The 18,651-nt window shown below is 39.7% G+C and overlaps 1 protein-coding gene across 5 annotated transcripts in view; it reads left to right on the top strand.

Annotated features, from left to right (window-relative positions):
* Positions 1-18,651, top strand: part of LRBA (LPS responsive beige-like anchor protein) — a 518,402-nt gene that overhangs the window by 468,232 nt on the left and 31,519 nt on the right. For 3 of the 5 annotated variants that reach the window (XM_084856243.1, XM_084856241.1, XM_084856242.1), the window contains exons 49-53: positions 297-386; positions 4,564-4,756; positions 7,248-7,310; positions 11,632-11,787; positions 17,491-17,658. In XM_084856243.1, coding sequence (XP_084712369.1) covers positions 297-386; positions 4,564-4,756; positions 7,248-7,310; positions 11,632-11,787; positions 17,491-17,658 — 670 coding nt within the window. The remainder of the gene's footprint in view (positions 1-296; positions 387-4,563; positions 4,757-7,247; positions 7,311-11,631; positions 11,788-17,490; positions 17,659-18,651) is intronic. The other 2 variants (XM_084856247.1, XM_084856246.1) reach the window with 1 other exon arrangement.

Below are 18,651 nucleotides of genomic sequence, written 5' to 3'. Positions count from 1 at the left end.
TAAGAAAAATGGAGCCTATAAGGAGAGTTTCTGATTGTAATAGCTGGTCTCTGTTTAATATCACAGAGCAGAATGAAGTTTTGAAGTTTCTCATGGAAATAACATTGAGAGTACTAAAAAGATTACCTCATCTTTAATACCAGTGCCAAGCACTTAGCCCCACTGTGCACACGGGCTTGATTTTCAAGATGAAAAAACCCCCAGAAGTGTGGAATGACATTTTCAGGTGACAGTTATGTTTCTATTGCCTGTAATTAGCACCTCTTAACATGCAAACCTTCGTATGTCTTTTCCAGGCTGTTGAAGCTCAAATCCGGAGTTTTGGACAGACTCCTTCCCAACTGCTTATAGAGCCACATCCTCCAAGAAGTTCTGCTATGCAGGTGGTAAGTTAGGTGCCACATTAATCCTTTGTGAATCTGCTGCTTTAAATTCACACACACACATTCACCTCCCAGTATAGTTTATTCTAAATGGTCTAAAGTATGTCTTCCCTGTAGACTTAAATATGCACATTATGAAGTCTAAAACAGAAAGTTCATATTAAGAATGAAATCTATTAAAATATGGAATTCTTGCAATTAAGTCATGATCCATTATGATCAGCAGGGATTCCACTAGATTCTATTGTTCTTAGTTCACATAACCCTATTTCCTAAAACATATTTTATTTAATGGATTTTTCTTGACTGTCATTCAAGTTTCATCAGTTGGATCTGTTAATCACTTAGAAAAGATTTTGTTCACTTTTTGAGCCAACTTCAGAGACAATGCTTGCTTCACACAATCAGATAACCCATGGTTAACAAACCACAGGCTCTTTGTGACTGCAAATGAGCATGTTAGCTCTCACCCACTTGCCCACTTATGCTTTATGAAACAACCCAGGAACACTCACCCCCGTTCCTGGATTATTATTGCAAACCCGGCACTCTGGGTTGTTTAGGGTTAAACCACTCAGAATTTCAATCCATGGTTTGTTCTTGGTTTAAAACTGGGTTGTTTAACCCTAAACAAACCAGAGTGCTGGGTTTGCATGTCGCAACAACAACCCAAGAACTGGGCATTCCTAGGTTGTTTTGGAAAGCTGAATCAAAGCGGAAGTGGCAAGTGTGTGGGACGCAGTGTCCTTGCTCGCTCCTGCACAGCCTCCCCAGTTCCTGGGTTGTTCCAGTTCCAGGAATTGGCGTTACAAACCAGGTCACAGAATGCATTCAGATCAATGGGAGATTTGCCATTGCATCTTTGGATGTGGAAAGTACCCAATGTGTTTTTTTGTGTGAAGTATCACATATGTTTAGCTTGTGCTTGAGTGTGGTCACAAATATTCACCTGGTATTTAGATCAATTTTTAGTATATATAATTCTCTGCAGATAGAATGTTATTACTAAAGGATAGTGGGTGCTTCAGTCCTTTGCCAGATACAAATATATCTAAAGGATCAGGAGTGTCTGATTCACAATTTTTCTATAATAGATTGATTGCTCTGGCAAGTACCCCTGTTAAAATTTTGGTAACAAGTAGTCCCTGGAGATCAGTTGTACTTATAGAAAGTAGACAGAGAAGAGAGAGATGGGCTAAAGTGGAGGGAAAATGGGGATGTCTTTTGAGGGAAACAAAAAAACAGGACACATCCCCCAAACTGAATCCTAGTTGCTGCTAGTCATTTTGGCCTAAATCCATCACTGAGTTTTGCTTAAGCCCATTGAACTCTGTGTTGGATTTAGGCCATTCTTAGTTGCTTGAATTCAAACTTGCTCACATTGCATCATCATACACTTAAATATTTGGGTATGAATGCACCAGTAATATGTAACATGAAAAAGTATCTATATTCAACATAGTATGAGAATCTAGAGGTTGATGCAGAGAGTGGCTCCCACATTCTAACTGGGTTTTTAAAATTTCGAAAGTAAAGACTGAGTCACATACTCCATGTCTAATGTTATATCCAGAGTACATAAATCTCCCTCCCTCTCTCATGTGTGTATATATGTATGTGTATACTGTACAGGGTAGTGGTGAGATTTTGTTACTGCTTTGCACTTCACAGCTTTTCCAGGAAGGCAGATGTGCAACTGAGTCCTACATCTGCAAATCTCTTTAAAATGTAAATGCACATAATCAGTTTTGCACTGAGATTCACATTTTTATTTCCTGAACTATTGTTGTTTGCTAGCCCAGGTGCCAGATGATATTTGGACAACAGAATTTGAGTAAAAATGCAGGGGGTTTTCCCAGGCAAAACAAAAACGGATGCATTAGTACACTGGCATTCCCCATTACAAAATCAAACATTTTACCACCGTAATGATTGGGTTAATCACTAAAAGTTTCAATGTGCTCTTTCTGGGTTATGTGTGGAGAAGAAATTAAAGGCACCATGGGCTGTGTTAAGTGCACAAGCCATAATATGCACCAGGTGTAGTAATTAGCAGTCACATGAAGGCTGCCTATTTGTCTGGTTTGGCTGCTGTTGCTGTATCCCCTTGTGTTTTCACACCATCAGATAGCTGGATTTAATTGAGGCCACATCAGATGAGGCATTACTGACACCTTTAATTGAATGAGCACCCAGGGAGGATTAACTCATAATATTGATTGGCTTTTAGCCACTTGCTCAAAAGGGTGTCTGGGTAGCTTATTAGTTGTTTTTATTTACACCTTTATACAAAGACTGTAAATAGGAATTCATAGTGCAATATGTTTTTCTAAGTACTCTTAATAACTTTTTTTAAAAGGAATGGTAATAAAAATGCAAATGTACTTAATTTTTTATTAGTTCTATATAACAATATGTTAACTGTGCTCTCTTATATATGCATTTACATGTGTGTGCATGTATTGCAATGTTGCTGATGATAAATGACAAAAACCATTACTGGTGTATTCAAATTTCATAAAGATACGAATTCATTATTAAGAAATAGTTTTTCAGCCATATTTACAGGTAACGCTAACGGACCATGGAGTAAAAACTCTATATAAAACATCAGTTTCATTGAGCAAACTATGTTAAAACCGCGCTTACTGCCAAGCTGATCTTGGGATTTGCATAACTATCACACAACATCAACAAAACGTCACAAAACAGAAGTGACGCTTCTGTTGTAATAGCATTATGCATAGCCTGCAACTGCAAGTTTTTAGAATAGTGGTTAAATGTTATTTCCTACTCCAAATCATTAAACATTTTTGATGTAAATTGAATAGACCTGAAAATAATACTGTGTAAACATCAAAACAATAATTCTCTTGACATAAGTTATCTTAGAACATTTGGAATTAATTATATAAACTTATGTCAAGATTATCTTCATCCGATGTACAATTTTATTTGCTACTTTACCTGTCTCATGCCTTCAAACATTTTGTTTTACTGGAGTCCTGGTTGCAAATGTTTTAAGTATCCGCACTGGAAACAAATTTTAAAGGTGTGCATATTATTAGGTGGGATCCAGAGTACGTTAGGTCCCATTGAAATAAATGGGACAAATTAGCCATCACTTCTCTTAAGTACCATTGATTTCAGTGGGAACTAAGGCAGAGAGATCCAACTGATTAATAGTATTAAACATATACCTTTCATTTATTATTTAAAAGCTAAAAGTATAGGCTTGAATCCTAACTTCCTATGAGTGAAACTTCAGTTACAGAATACTCCCACTGGTTGAACAGGGGAGGTGATTTTCACCAATTCTCCTTTCCCCTTGCTCTCCCATATTCCCTTTGAAAATCTGTTCCAGGGGGCTGGGAGATGCTCCAGAGCAGCACAGGAGTTGGCACTGGGGTCTCACAGGAAGGAGGAAATTGTCAAAAATAATCTCTCCTCCCCCTTCTACCAGCAGGAGCCTCCAGTGGATCCAAGTCCCTTCAGTTCAATGTATACAAACCATAGTATTTACAATGTAATCTAATGGTGTCTAAAAATACATGTGTTACACATTTTTACTACTGTATTTTTGTATTTTACTACTGTATTTTTTACTACTGTATATTTTGGGTGGGTGCATGGAAAAAATTGCTGTATTGATTTTCCTAAATGAATTCTGAAGGTATACACTCATATTGTGCATATATTGCATATTTAATTTTGTACATTTTCTATCTATAATTTGCCACGGATTTAATTCATTGAGCTTTTAATGCAGCTTTTAAAGATCTCTGGGGGGCAGGAATTCCTTCTGCTTGATTTTATTTATTTCTTTATTGGGGCTTGCTTTTCTTCTAGCACTTTCTCTGTTGATGTGAAAGCTAAACCATTTGCAAGACACAGGCAACTGGAAACTTTTTAATGGGGTTAGTGGTGGCCTGCTACACATGTTGGCTTTAGATGTTTTCTTGCTCTGTATGCAGTTAAGAATAAACATCAAGGTGTTTACTGAAATGATAGTTTCCATGGGCCTGTCAAAAATTACTGCATTGGCATTCATTTGCTGCTGCTATTGGTTCTTGCTTGTTTTAATTGGGTCTTCCTTCTCTTGTCCTTTCCTTTCTTTCCTATCTCCTTTGCCTTTTCTTTTTTCCCATGTGGTTGTGGTCTTGTTGTGCCCACTCAACAGTATCTCCTCCTGCAGAGTCCATTGATGTTCACAGACCAAGCTCAGCAGGATGTCATCATGGTCCTAAAATTTCCATCCAACTCCCCTGTAACACACGTAGCAGCCAACACCCAGCCTGGTTTGGCGAATCCTGCTGTGATTACTGTCACTGCTAACCGACTGTTTGCTGTGAATAAGTGGCACAACCTTCCTGGTAAGTCTGAAAATACTAGCAACTAAAGACATAATCAGCATGTTAGGGTATGTTTAGTATGTAGGCATGTCCATGGCCTACACTTGCTTGTTTGTCAATAATGCGTTGGATCCTTAAAACCAGAAGTGGAGTTCCACTAGGAGTGTGGGACTTTGTATCCCCTCTTTCTCTCTGTGCCTCCAAAAAAGCCATTCCTGAGTATGAGAGGATCCTTAAGAGCTGGTGAAGGATGTGGTATAGGGTACTGCAGCTGGAGAAAATTGGCAAAAATCAGGGACATCCCCTTGTGTGAGTGGAAGGTACTTTCACTCACACAAGGAGCTCTTTGGATCCAGCCCAATATGATTATCTTCAGAATGCCTAACTTGTGCTACATTTTCTGGTAATTAATGTCTTATACTTAAGGTTCTGTTAACAGTAATTTCAGAAAGGTATTTTGAAATATTCTAGTTATTAGAAATAATTCTTCAGTAATGTCATGAAGGAATGCAAAAGAAAACACAGCCATATAGGCCACGTCTTTATAATAATAACATGATGTAAGAACTCTGTAAGATCCATACCTTGTTCTTTAGAATAAATAGCCTTTAAAATTCATAGCCTAGCTGCGAAATATAACCTGGTGCAATCTTGGTTTTAAGGTATTGCATAATAAATTTTATCAATGAGGACGATGTGGAAGACTTTAAGGATTTCTGAAATCAAATCTAGGGGCGTTATTTGCTGCCTGAATCCTAACTGAATCCTAAGGATAGCAGAAAAATTGTCCCATGGCTCGTATCATCGTTGGTTCCTTCTGTTTGTTAAAATCTGGATAGTGAGTTTCAGTGAACGAATACAACCGTCTTTTTACCTTCTGGCTTCAAAACAGCTCTACATAAAAAGGGAAGATCTCTTTTAAGAATCTTTGTTTGATCCCTGTGAATTTCCAGGGATCAAACATCCCCTTCCTGTTAAAGCTTCTGATAGCAAAGGTTTTCCACCAGTTTACTGATGATTATGGCTGAATATAAATAACCATGCCCAAACTGATAACTTATTATGATGAGCGTGTACCAGCTTTGATAAGCTGGTTGGTTCTAATGCCCTTTCAAATGGTGAAGGCAATTCTACCACACATTCCTATTCAGTCAGAAGTCTGGCACAGCCAGGAAATGGAGCAGTTCTTTCCAATTGGCAGGATGTTGGAGAGAACCAGCTTACCTTGCAGCAGGCTGCAGGTACACTTGGGCAACATACCACTTGTTAAATGGCAGTCTGCAAGCATCTCGTATCTCTTGCTGCTTTCTGCCGTGCTGCTGCTCCCTGGAGCAATATGTTCATCAAGTCATCTGTTCACAACGTTTCCTGAAACAACACAATGTCCACTGTTCTGTGCTGTCTACTACACATTAATCTTTCATTACCCCTTTTCACTCTTTATCAAATGTTGTTACTCTCCCTTCTTCCTTGCTCTTCAGATTATAAACCCACAATACAGAGATCTTGTCTATCAGTGTTCAGTGCTTGTTACACAATTCCTATCAGTTTTTGGTTCTAAATACAAAAATGCTATTACAAAGAATGCAAAGACAGTGGGACATGACATGGGCTTTACATGGACAAGTACACTTGTACATCTACTTCATTCTGCTAACTTCTCACCTTGAGAATTTTACAACCGAAAATAGCATTAAATCCATATAGAAACTTACACTGTGTCATCATTAATTCAGATTTTACTGAAACAAGACTTCTGAATTCCATAAGAAGTGCGTAATCATTCCAGCAGTGCTGGTTTTATAATAAGCATATGCTTTGCAGAGTACATGTGAAAGTGTGAGATATTGCACATATGATTTTTATTATGTTAGTTTCCATTTCCGGAAGCTTCCATTGACATTTTGAAGTGAAGGCTCTGGGAAAAAAGTAATGTGTTTAGCATCAGCAAAACAAAATTTTTTCAGGTACAAAAATCGTTCATACATCTGCATAAAACACTGCAGTCCACAAATGTATCCAATGTTTAGATGATGGATGAAATATTTAATACTGGGTGATCTAGAAATTCCTTTCTTGTTATCATAAAAATAATATTTAAAAACTTTAACAAGTCCTTTGTGCTGCACTGTTCAAAGTATTTTTTTGAAGGGGGGGAATAATATTTCCCATAGTCAGCAGATGGTTGTCACATTTTGTTTTCAGTCCTCTTTACCACTTAATTTTGTTTTGTTGCAACATGAGAGTCTGCTGGTCAAGCATCTGCTATAGCTTATGGGCCAGAGCTGGAGCCTCTGATGATGGCACACATTGAGAATAGCAATAATCTAAAATAAATGTAATAAGCAATCCTTGAAAGCACCTGGTTTTTTTGTCGATGGCATTCAATAAATGGAAGAAACATCTATTGTTCCTGTGAAACAATGGCACATCGTATTTGATTTATAGGATATTCTGTTGTTTTAGTGCCTGAAAATAACCCAGTTTTTAAATCTTTTCTTGTACATTCCAGCTCATCAAGGTGCTGTGCAGGACCAGCCATACCAGCTGCCAGTGGAAATCGATCCTCTCATAGGTCTGTCACTTCCTTCTCTCTTTGCGATTCATTAAGCTCTGTATGGTGGCCCTGAAGTGTAGATTACGGTTGTTTTTCACTTGCTGGTTGCTGGGAATGGAATTTTCCTGATAAACCATTTGCATGCAAATTGGAATGCAATGAGCTGTGGCTATGCTGGTATTTCATCAACTCCCCCTCATTGGTTTGCCTAATTTGAACAGGCCTAGGACGTGTGTCAGTGAAAATTAATATGGATGCCGTAATAATGTGTGATTGAGAATGCGCATGAAGTACTGTCAGGATAATATTGGGTCTTTTCATCACTCAGACTTGTTGATGAGCAAAAGCGAGGCATGTTATGATGAATTGGTGCACCAGTAATGCGATGGAGCTCCTTTGCTGAAGAAATTTTCATAATAACAGTGGGATTCTTACCACCACCGTGTTGCAAAAAATAAAACTGTGGTGCCAGAATTTCATCGTTAAGGGAGATCAATCCTTTCTTCACAGGCCTGCTGTTCAGGCTGAGGGAATTAATGTGTAATTGCGGAGCAGTTCCAAAGTTGAAATATATTGCTCAGGCATTTTTAGTGTTAAGATATTAGTATTCGTTTTTCTAGGATATGGCAGACTTCAGAATCAGGCAAGCGGGAAGATTGTTTCTCAGCTAGATGAATCTTTATAATACATTCTATTTGCAAGTGGCTTATTAAGGTGGTGCTTCTTGTATTGCCAAGATGAAAGGTGGGCTAGTTTCTCTGTAAACCTCTATTTTTAGTCATTTGTTGTATGGCCATCGTAATTCAATACAACTTGCAAATTGGGGTGTATCACAATGTTGGAAGGCATTGTTCATCAGATTTCAGATATAAAATTTACTCTTTTCATATTTAACCTTACAAGAATACAAAAAATCAGTTTCATAATTCTTTCAAAATTCATCTATAGCTCAATTTCTCACAGCAACCTTTTATGAGCTATTTAGTTCCTGAATGTGAATGAAGCATTATACTTACTTTTAAGGACCAAGGCATGGCTACAAAATATTTTATATGATTATTTTATGTTAGTCAGGGAGTACATGAATATCAGTTTAACTATCATGGCAGAATACATAATTTCTTTATGAGATTATTGGTAACTTATTTTTTAGTATATTCATAGGTAAAGGAACCATGTGGCTATTCCAGTTATGTTCCCCTTTAAATCTTTGAGGCTTGGGTCTGTGGAATTTCTTGCTACAGTGTTTAATAAAGTCCTTAGCTAGACCTCAGGGTTAGGGAATATTGTATTAACTATAAGACCTTTAACCACTGCCACAAAAATAAACTCTCTGTACCAGGCATCCCAATCTTTTTGGGTCAGTGGGCACATTTGGAATTTTAAGGGAGTGTCATTAATGCTCTCACAAAATGGCTGCCATAGGAGGCATTGCCTGTTTATAAAATGGGCAACACCTGCCACGGTGACCTGCCATGGTGGGCATGGCAGGTCACAAAACACCAGTTTCCCAGAAGGAAAGTCATGGGACTGAAAGAAAAGTCACTTGGCCAAGAAACTAAGTACAAGGCAGAGTTGAGGTCTGAGCTCCAAAACAAACAACTTTTGAACCCAAAATACTGGAGGGCAGCACTTTGCTTTGCAGAATGCCACCCTCCCAGCTAAAAACATGAATTTTAAAAAATCTTACGAAATAAAATAAAAATTAGGAGGGATAGGGAGCATGGCAAGTGCCAAAAGAGGTCTCCACAGGCACTTTGGTGCCCACGGGCTCCATATTGGAGGCCCCAACTCTGTACCTTCTAGAAACCCAGTAGCTTGGTTCCTGTGGTGTAGACATGGGATTGATGCCGCCGCAGACTTATAAGATGAACAAATTTAAGATATTTATTAAAGGTATTTCTTACATAACATAATAAAGTCTTACTTTTCAGATTGTAGGATGAGATTGCTTAAATGTGTGGTTCTTAGTTGTCCAGAGTTAAAATGTTTAGTTATATTTCCTAATATTTAAGAGAGTCTTCCCCAGCTTAATAAGATCTCACTAACCTTTCCATCAGACCAGATTTCTATAGTATCATTGTATCAGAATGTCCCCAGCTCAAATTTCACTGTTGCCATTAACTTACTAGGTGGCAAGCAACAGGCTTCTAGCCTTAGACACCTATAAGCAATATAAAGAGAATACTGGGCTATCTTAGAGAATTGTTGTAAGGATTACCACAACTAATGTATATGAAATACTTTGAATGCTCTAATACATGGTGGCTTGAATCCAAAGCCATAGAATAGCATAACATTGCAGAAAGCCTCTTCTGGTCAAGCAGGGGGAAGAACTTTGCCTGAAAAAAGTGCCCCCAAATCCAGTCCTTTAGTCTGTGCAACGACTTGTGAAACACATTGCACAAGCTCTTTTCGATCTCACTTTATTGCTCACAGTCCCAACCTTGTTCATTATGTTTTTCATACTGTAATTCAACTATTAACAACTGATTTTATGAGCATGCACACAGAGGCATGGTATATGAAATTCTCCCATGATTTTATTGTAAAGCAGGCATCTTATTTCATTCATTCATTCATTCGTTGCATTTCTATACCACCCAATAGCCAAAGCTCTTGGGGCAGTTCACAAAGATTAAAATCCTTAAAAATACAGTGTTGTGCATAATATAAAACTATTTACATACAAACATATAAACAGACAGCACACACACATACACACACACAAACACACACATATTTATATTTATATAAACAATTTTTAAAAATCGACAATAAGAAATCACAGGACCTGATTAAAACCTTATCATATGCTGCCAAACGCAGGAGAGTAGAGGAAGGTATTAACCTGGTGCTGAAAAGATGACAATGTTGGCACCAGGTGGGCCTCACTGGGGAGGTAGTTCTCAGCCACCACTGAGAAGGCCCTCTGCCTTGTGGCCACCTTCTCAGCCTCCCTTGGAGGAGGCACCTGGAGGTGATTATCTTAACTCTTAAAATAATCTGAAAATAAATTTAAAAGTTAGATGGATTTGTCTTTTACTGATTTTTCCAAAGAACTGCATAAATGAAAAATTAGGAAACAAAATTTTGCACATATTTATATTGTTTTCTCAAACTTGCACCTTTTCATTTCCTTCGGAAGCAATCCTATGTCCTCTAGGCAGCATCTGGGGGACATAGGATTGTTCAGTTTCCTGGCTCCAAGATCAGAGACAGGACTCCAAACCTCAAAGCCAGGAAACCACGCTCCTATCCACCTTGTAGCCGACGCAGAGAGAATCACGGCAGTTACCTCTCCACACTTGGAAAATGGGGGAAAGGGTGCATTTCTGGGGGCAGGGTGGGGGGAAAACTGAAGTGGCAGCCATAGGATAAATCCTATGGCCACCTCAGCCTCCTTCCCTCCCCCTCCCCGAAGCATCCACTAGACAGGTGAAAACACCGTCTAGCTTAAATGCAGAGCAGGACGCGCAATATGCCTCCCACTCTGCATAGGATACTTGTAAGGCTTACGAGTACCCAGGGCGCATCCCATAGGATTGCGCCCTTAGGTTGAAATCCTATGCATGCTTAGACAGAAAAAAATCTCAACACTTCCAGAATTCCCCAGCCAGCATGGGAACTTTTTTTCTGTCTATACATGCATAGGATTGTGCCCTTACTCCCTTTGTAACTCTAGCAAAAATGAAAGTGACTCTGAAAAGAAATACCAGTTCAAACCCTATTGGTAAACGTTATTGGTTTCATTCACACATGCTGTTACATAGAAGCCTCAAGTATGAACATTTTAAAGATGGTACAATACCTTTGGTGATGTTGACTTCTTTGGAAACATGTATATGAGCATACTGTGGTGCGTAGAATGTTAAATCCCTGTTGGGAAGTGCGCAGATCTACATACAACCCAATATCACTGATGTTATACTGTGGCTGGTATTGACTCCTGTAAGGGAGAGTGTCTTCATCCAGTGCTTCCAATTATAATCAGTGGTATATCAAGCTTGATAATTGTAGCAATGTGTATCTACTAGAGTTATAACTCTCCTGGTTTATTCCTCTGGATTAGCATACATTATAGATGAATTTGAAAATACTGCTTGTGGTATGTGGTTGTGTAGGCAATGACTTACAAAATTTATAAGTGACTTCTTGACATAACATGAGCAAATTGTAAAAAAATAGTGGGGAAGAAATGGAAGCCACCCCAAAATAACAGCAGTACTAACTATTTGATTTAAGAATATGTGCATCAGTTTTGCAAGAATTTCTAACTCCATTTCTAATGTGCTTAATTATTATTTTCTCTTTAACTCTCCCTTCCCTCCCCTTCTAGCCAGCAACGCGGGTATGCACAAGAGGCAAATCACTGATCTTCTAGACCAAAGTATTCAGGTCCACTCCCAGTGTTTTGTCATCACTTCAGATAATCGCTATATACTGGTCTGTGGGTTTTGGGACAAAAGTTTCCGGGTGTACTCTACTGATACAGGTATGTTACCTATTTCATTGTAATTCTAGGTTCTTTTCTAAGACTTAGAAGAAGGATTTGCTGACTATTCAGTTTTCCTTTACAACACACAATCTTGTGATGTGCAAAAACCAATTAAATGAATGTATTTATTTAATTGGTTTTTGCACAACACAAGTGTGTCTACAAATAATACACCAAATAAGTTTAGGAACAAACATAAATTTGTTTTAACTTCCTTTAAAATCACAGAAATGTGCATCCGTATGTATCCTCCAAATTCCTTATGCTAGAATAATATAGCAGAATAAATGCATGCTTAAGGGAGCAATCCCCTGGCCACTAGACAGAGGCTAGATGGCCATAGGATATCTGGTTTTCCGAGAACCATCCTTGGAGCCCTCACTCTGAGGTTGGTTCCTGGAGAACTGACCTCTCCCCACTTCCGTGCTGCCTCGGAGGCAGTGTGGAACAGCCCTGTCCTCCACACTCACAAGAGTAGCATGGAGTGGCCAAAAATGGGCATTTCGGGAGGTGTTCCAGGGCAGGGAGGGCGGAAATGCCCATACGACACATCCAAAGTGTCATACAGCAGTCTCCTCCCCGCTTAGCCCTCCCGCAGCTAGACAGCCACAATTGGCTGTCTAGCTGAAAATGCAGCACAGGAGAAGCGTGGAGGGAACAATCCCCTCCATGCTTCTCCTGCCCTGCATTGGATAGGCGGTCGCCTCTGAGTTCGGAGGCAGCCGCCTATCTGAATAGGATTGTGCCCTAAGTCATGCTAAAAGAACTTCAGCAAGAGTGGAAGAATCATAGAGTTACAATGAAAATAAATGTTGGCTACATCTTTTATGCAGATATTTCTGGGGCTACAATATTAATCCTGATCTACACATGTACCAGAATGAGGTGCTACAAGTCTATTTGAATAATGGACTATACTGTTTCAGATTGTAGGCAGGAAATACCATTTTAACATTGCTCCATGTAGAAAATGCCTTGCAAATTAAAAACAAAAATGCCCCAAACCTAGTACATCTGTGAGAGTGGCTCTAGCCCAGCCACGTCCCCATTTTGCTAGTTTTCTACTGGCTTGAAAAATTATTAAAATCACGGTGCATTAAAAATGTGATTGTCCACCTGTGTCTGAAGTGGTATCATCTGTTATCCCTTGCCCCTTCCAGTTTCTGTTGCACATGTAGTCCATGCCTATGTCTTGAAGAGAGAGGTGAGACTAAAGCATATTGGTACATAGTAATCTGGGAAATAAAGATGTGGCTATTAAATGTGAGCTTGGGCATGTTTGATAACTCTCAAAATGAGAGTTTGATAACTCTCAAAATGTGCTGTTTGAGACACATGTGTTCACATATAGTCTACTGACGAAATAAGTGGGGGTGGGAGTGTAAAGTTGAATAACTTTGTTCTTTCCATATGAATCCATTATTAATAATAAGCATGTGTGTGTTTAAAAACAAAATAACCTTTTTCTACGGTTATTATTTCTATTATTTCTATTATTTCTTTTCTATTTAAAAGAATGCAATCTTGTGTTCTCTGAACGCTGTCTTACTGCTTTGCTTTAAACAGAACTCATTCAGATAGAGTTTCTTGCTTTCATGTATTTTTTGTAAATGGTTAGCAAATAGTGGTGTTGAACATCATATTCAGCAAATTTTATCACACTAAGCACAAATGTATTATGCTCCCAAATTTGGATTGAGAGTAGCATGAGTGGAAAGCTGCTTGCAAAAATTTCCCTGCCCAGTTCTCACTAATTCTCCTCTCCCACTACAGTCCTCTGTGCCACATTGCACACAGGCCCTGCAGCCCTCTGCAACAGTGGGAGGAAGGAGCTATGAAGTCCTGTTGCACAAATGAAGTTCTGTTTGCAGTATTCTCAGGGCCTGCCCAAGACATTTTGCTGCCTGAGGCAGAGAAGCAAATACCCCACCCCTGCCCGCAACCTCTCAAGTCAAAGTGTATACAAGGCCAGCCAAATTATTTTGGCCCATGAGGCAGAAAATCCCACAAGCACCTTTCCCCACCACTGGCAGTAAAAATATAATAATAACAAATTAAATAGCTAACAATTTGCTGCCCCAAATCTGCTGCCCGAGGCAGCTGCTCACTCTCACTAATGGCATAGCTAACCCTGGATATTCTGAATCCAAAACCCAATGGGTTGGATCCATTCAGCAGAGTTCCAGTGCTTTAGGAGGAAGGGGTGGGTGGGGAGGTGATTTCCCCCTTATTCCCCTTTCCTTTTCCAGCCACCTCCTATGGTGTTCCAGAGGTTGGGGTCCCTCAAGTACAGTGTGAGAGGTGGCTCTGGGAGCTTTGGGGAAAGGAGGAATTTGAGAAAATTGCTGGCCTGCCTCCTTCCTCCAGCAGGAAGCCTCCAGTAGATTCTGGTTCCCTACATGAACAAAAGAGGGAAAAGTCTGGATTCTATCCAGTGTATATATTTCACCCTGTTGGAAAAATGACAACATCCTGTGACATTTCAGTTAAGGCATAATGTAGGCAAAGTATGGCTTTGCCTTATCAGAGGTATACATTTAAACATTCAATATAAGTGCTCTAGTTAAGGCTGAGATGATTGATTGATAAGCAATTAAAGACTATCATAGAAGGTAAACTCTGTTTTTGTTTTTCCTCTAACCCAATTCACCCTATCTTCTCAATTTGTTTTTAATATGCAAATAATATTTGGCTGCAGTTTTATATTCTATTCCTCCCACCCCCAAAAGTGCAAATATTTTTCCTGAGTTGTTGTGGGGGGAGTGGGGGACTGAACAGGAGAAGATGATGTGATCAGTAATAGGGAATGGCAAGCTATCACAAGTGTTGAATTCAATTCTATTGTAGCATGTACGCAAAAAGAACCTTTTACTTATTAGATTTCAGTGAGGGGGGAGGAGTGGGTTGTAACAGGAAATACCTTGAATATAAATCATGCTTTCTGAGTATAGCTGGTACAGCAGAGCCACAATAAAACCGTCTTGCAGTGGTAGATATTATTTGCAGACAGCTCTTTAGATTCAGTAGTGCAAAGACTTGTGTCTTATTTTTTTATTTGTGGTACAGCTGTCAAATAAAACATTAACTAGAAAACTTGTTCTGTCAAAAAAAGGATATCCTAGTGCATAGGGTGATAATTGATATTATGGTGTAAAGAGCTGGACTAGTATTAAAGCAAAAAAGTTGAAGCACTCTTACAAGATTATAAAAAAAAGTAATTGAACAAAGAAAGGTAGGGAAGGCAGTTCTGATGGCTGAACAAGACTGAATGATTCCTCCAGTCCCACATCTGTTGGGAAAGGGCCACAGCTCAGTGGTAGAGCACATGCAGTAGGTCCAGGTTCAGCCCCTGGCATCTCCACATAGGGCTGAGAACAGGGCCAGCCCAAGACGTTTTGCCCAAGAGGTGAAGGACAAGATAGCACTCTTCCCATTCCATGTACAAAAGCTGACTGGACTGGCAGGTAAATCTGTCTTCCACACTAATTACGGGACAACGTTCTCCACTGAACTCGAAGGCAGCAGGCTAATTTGGGGGGTCCAGAGTGGCTGCAAGGCACGCAGTTCTCTTCTTGAACTCCTTGCTGCTGTCCCCAGCATCTGCCGCCTGAGGTGATTACCTCACCCTGCCTAATGGTAGGGCCAGCCCTGGCTGGGAAAGATCCCTGTCTGAAACCCTGGAGAGCTACCGGCAGTCAGTGTAGAATATACTGAGTTACGTAGACCAGTGATTTCCTGACTCAGTATAAGACAGTTTCCCTTCCCCCACTCCTGGATTGCCTAGGTACAGGGAGGACATTGCAAGTGGAGGTGGGGGGAGAGGCGAGAAGGCCTATAGGCACATGGATGCACGCTTTGTATGTTGGCTGAGGGAGGGGCTTTGGGGTGAGACTGCCTGTGGCAGTTAGCTGAGGACATATTTTGTTGGGTTCTGGTTGGTGCGCATCTGGAGGCACCTTTTATGGTGATAGGCAATGCCTGAAGCTTCCCACTCAGGGCTTTGAGACCCAATGAGGAGATACGGATAGCCTTTGAGGCTAACTCACCTCACCCACTCAGAGTTTTTGCAGCACCGGGAGGGGGTAACACAGGAGGGTCTCCCAACACCTGCAGACCTGAGGGGCAGCAGTCTCTTAGATTCCACTCTGCAGGGCTAGGATGGCTTGCCCAATACACTGACAGGCTAGTTGCCTGTATAGATTAGGATCCACCTAAATAAATGGGCCCCAGGTTTATACCAATTTATATCTATGTCTCATCTCTTTATTTCCACACCCCTTTCACTCACAAATGCAAAATTAGAGCTTGAGAAACTGCCAACCAAGCTTTGGAAAATATTTGTTTTGTTGGACTGAACCTAAAAGCAGAGACTAACACAGATGGTAACCTCATGTGTTCACACATCGTCAGTGAGTAAACATAGTGTACTAATAGTATGTGTTAATTAAGAAATAAAAATAACAGAGTCTCGTGGCATTGTACATTATTATAGCGTACGGGTGTTTTGTGGACTAGAGTACACAAATAGTATGAACTTACTGAAGCTGAGCAAACGATCAACCATATGGTTCATGATCCTGATCTCAGGAGACTTGTGGATAGGTATGGCAGAGCTTTTCACTACAGTTCTTAAATTGCACACTTTGTTCCACATCAAAAGCAGTTTTAAAAAGAATTCCCCAAGTCTGAAAAGCTACGCAGTGGAGAGGGATGCAGTTTGTGAATAACAGTGAAAGGTCCAGCTGTACACACCTGAAGGCGCCTTTTGGAAGAAGCACTGCAATTAGTCTGGTCTCTGCTGCCTCAGAACCGGTAGGATGACGGCCCAATGTGCTTCTGTGTGCAGCATGGTTCCTCTCACAGGCCAAGACCCTTTTAATGTATTTAATGCTCCACAATGAGAGGCATTTTGCTGGTCATATACATCTCTGCTTTTTACTTACATATGATGTCTCAAGTTCATACCAATGCAAGTTAAAAAGACAAATCTTTGCACACTTATAATTAATCTACAAGTAGTAATCTGCAAGATTTTTTAAAAAAATTCTGGAAAAGAATGCCTCCGTTGGAACACCGTTGTTCTTCATGGGGTGGCTGATCTAACATGGTACATTGCTCTCTTTGTTTTATTATTTCAATTGTTGATACTGATGTTCGTTATACAATTATTTTAGTGTATTTATATGCCACCTTGGAACACTTTATATTTTGAAAGGCTAGTTAGAAATCTTTGAATAAAATAAATACACAATTTGATTTTCACTAGATCTTTTATACTAAGGTTGGCTGGCAGGTTGCATTTCAGTTAATAGAAAACGGGGGAAGATTTTTGAGTTTCTACGAGTTTTAGCCTCTAAAAGCAAAGATCTCTAAAAACATTAAAGTGTGTATGTAGAGGAGAGAGGGACTGTAAACTAAAGTGCTTTTCCTTAAGAAAGTTCTGGGTTCAATCCCCAGCAACTTGAGTTAGATGTTTTCAGCTGGCAGGGTTGGGGAAGATCTCTGCCTAAAACCTTGGAGAGCCATGGACATTTGGAGTAGACGATGGATCACTGGGATCTGACTACCAGTTGGTGGCAATGTATGAAGCACCTTTTCATGTGTATACACATGATGCAGTTCCACTTTTATATGTTTGCATTTACTTATTCCAGTATTTACTGATCATATATTTGCCATGGCCTATTTTGTATATTCCAGGGAAACTGATACAAGTTGTGTTTGGACACTGGAATGTTGTCACCTGCCTTGCACGCTCTGAATCCTACATTGGAGGAAATTGTTACATTCTCTCAGGGTCTCGTGATGCAACAATGCTGCTCTGGTACTGGAATGGAAAAACCAATTGCATTGGTGATAACTCAAGTGGTAAGGGAAACCTTTATTGTTACTGGCTTTTTCAGTAAGTGATAGACCCGCTGCATGTGGTGTTTAGGCACTGTTATGCCTAAATAATTGTTGGATTGTGGCACAATTTCTGTGAACTTGTAGTGTGGGTGGCAATCTTCCTAGATTACAGGCACTGTGTTCAGTACGTCTTGAGTGACCTTGCTGCAGGGGATTCTAAGTGAAGTGATTATCTCTCCAAATGACTCTGCTTCTATGGATACTTATATCCTTCTCATCTGTCAAACCACAAAGATGTTTTTTTGGCATAGAACAGGCCCCAAAGGTAAAGTAGTCTCAGTTAATTGGACCAAGAAGATTTTACTTGCTATATTTGAACAGCCTTTTGGGTTGGGCAAATATTCAGATTGTATATATATTTTATCCTTAATGTAGGGATAATTGTAAAACATTTCCATATCTAAGAACAAATGCTAGTCAAATGAAATCCATTGGGCCAAAAAAAATCAAAAATAGTACAGGATGTTCTTCCATCCTTCTATTCATTTTGTGCCTTGTCTAATCCCCAGTCACCTCTCCGATATGGCATGGAGAAGAAGGTGAGAATACTCCCTTGGTCCCTTACATTTAAACCTAATCTTCATCTCCCAAGGGATGGACAAAGAGAGGAAGGGAAGGAAATCTGTATGCATGTGTGTGTCATTGTGTGTATGGGTGATTGTAGTTATGTGGTAGTATGCAAGAGTGAGTTTATGTGGGTGTGTATATATGTGTCCAAATGAGTGCTTCCATGAAGATAAGTTTTTCAGAGGGGAACAGCAACTGCTGCTGAAACAAATATACTCAAAGTAAGTATACAAATATACTCAAGTAAGATTAAACAGAGCTTTAACCTTACTTGAGCTTAAATGGAGCTGCTTGGGTGCTATCTGTGACTATGTTGTCCTTCCAGTAACCTTCCAGTAACCAGCTCCATGGAAATGGCTACCAGAGAAACAAGCATATAGACCAACA

This window comes from Heloderma suspectum, chromosome 5 (genome assembly GCF_057233095.1).
Source record: "Heloderma suspectum isolate Gila_16-S chromosome 5, 16-S_ref, whole genome shotgun sequence".
In the NCBI taxonomy this organism is placed as follows: Eukaryota; Metazoa; Chordata; class Lepidosauria; order Squamata; family Helodermatidae; genus Heloderma; species Heloderma suspectum.
The sequence above is the reverse complement of the archived record's forward strand: the minus strand, read 5'-3'. Positions and strand labels throughout refer to the sequence as shown.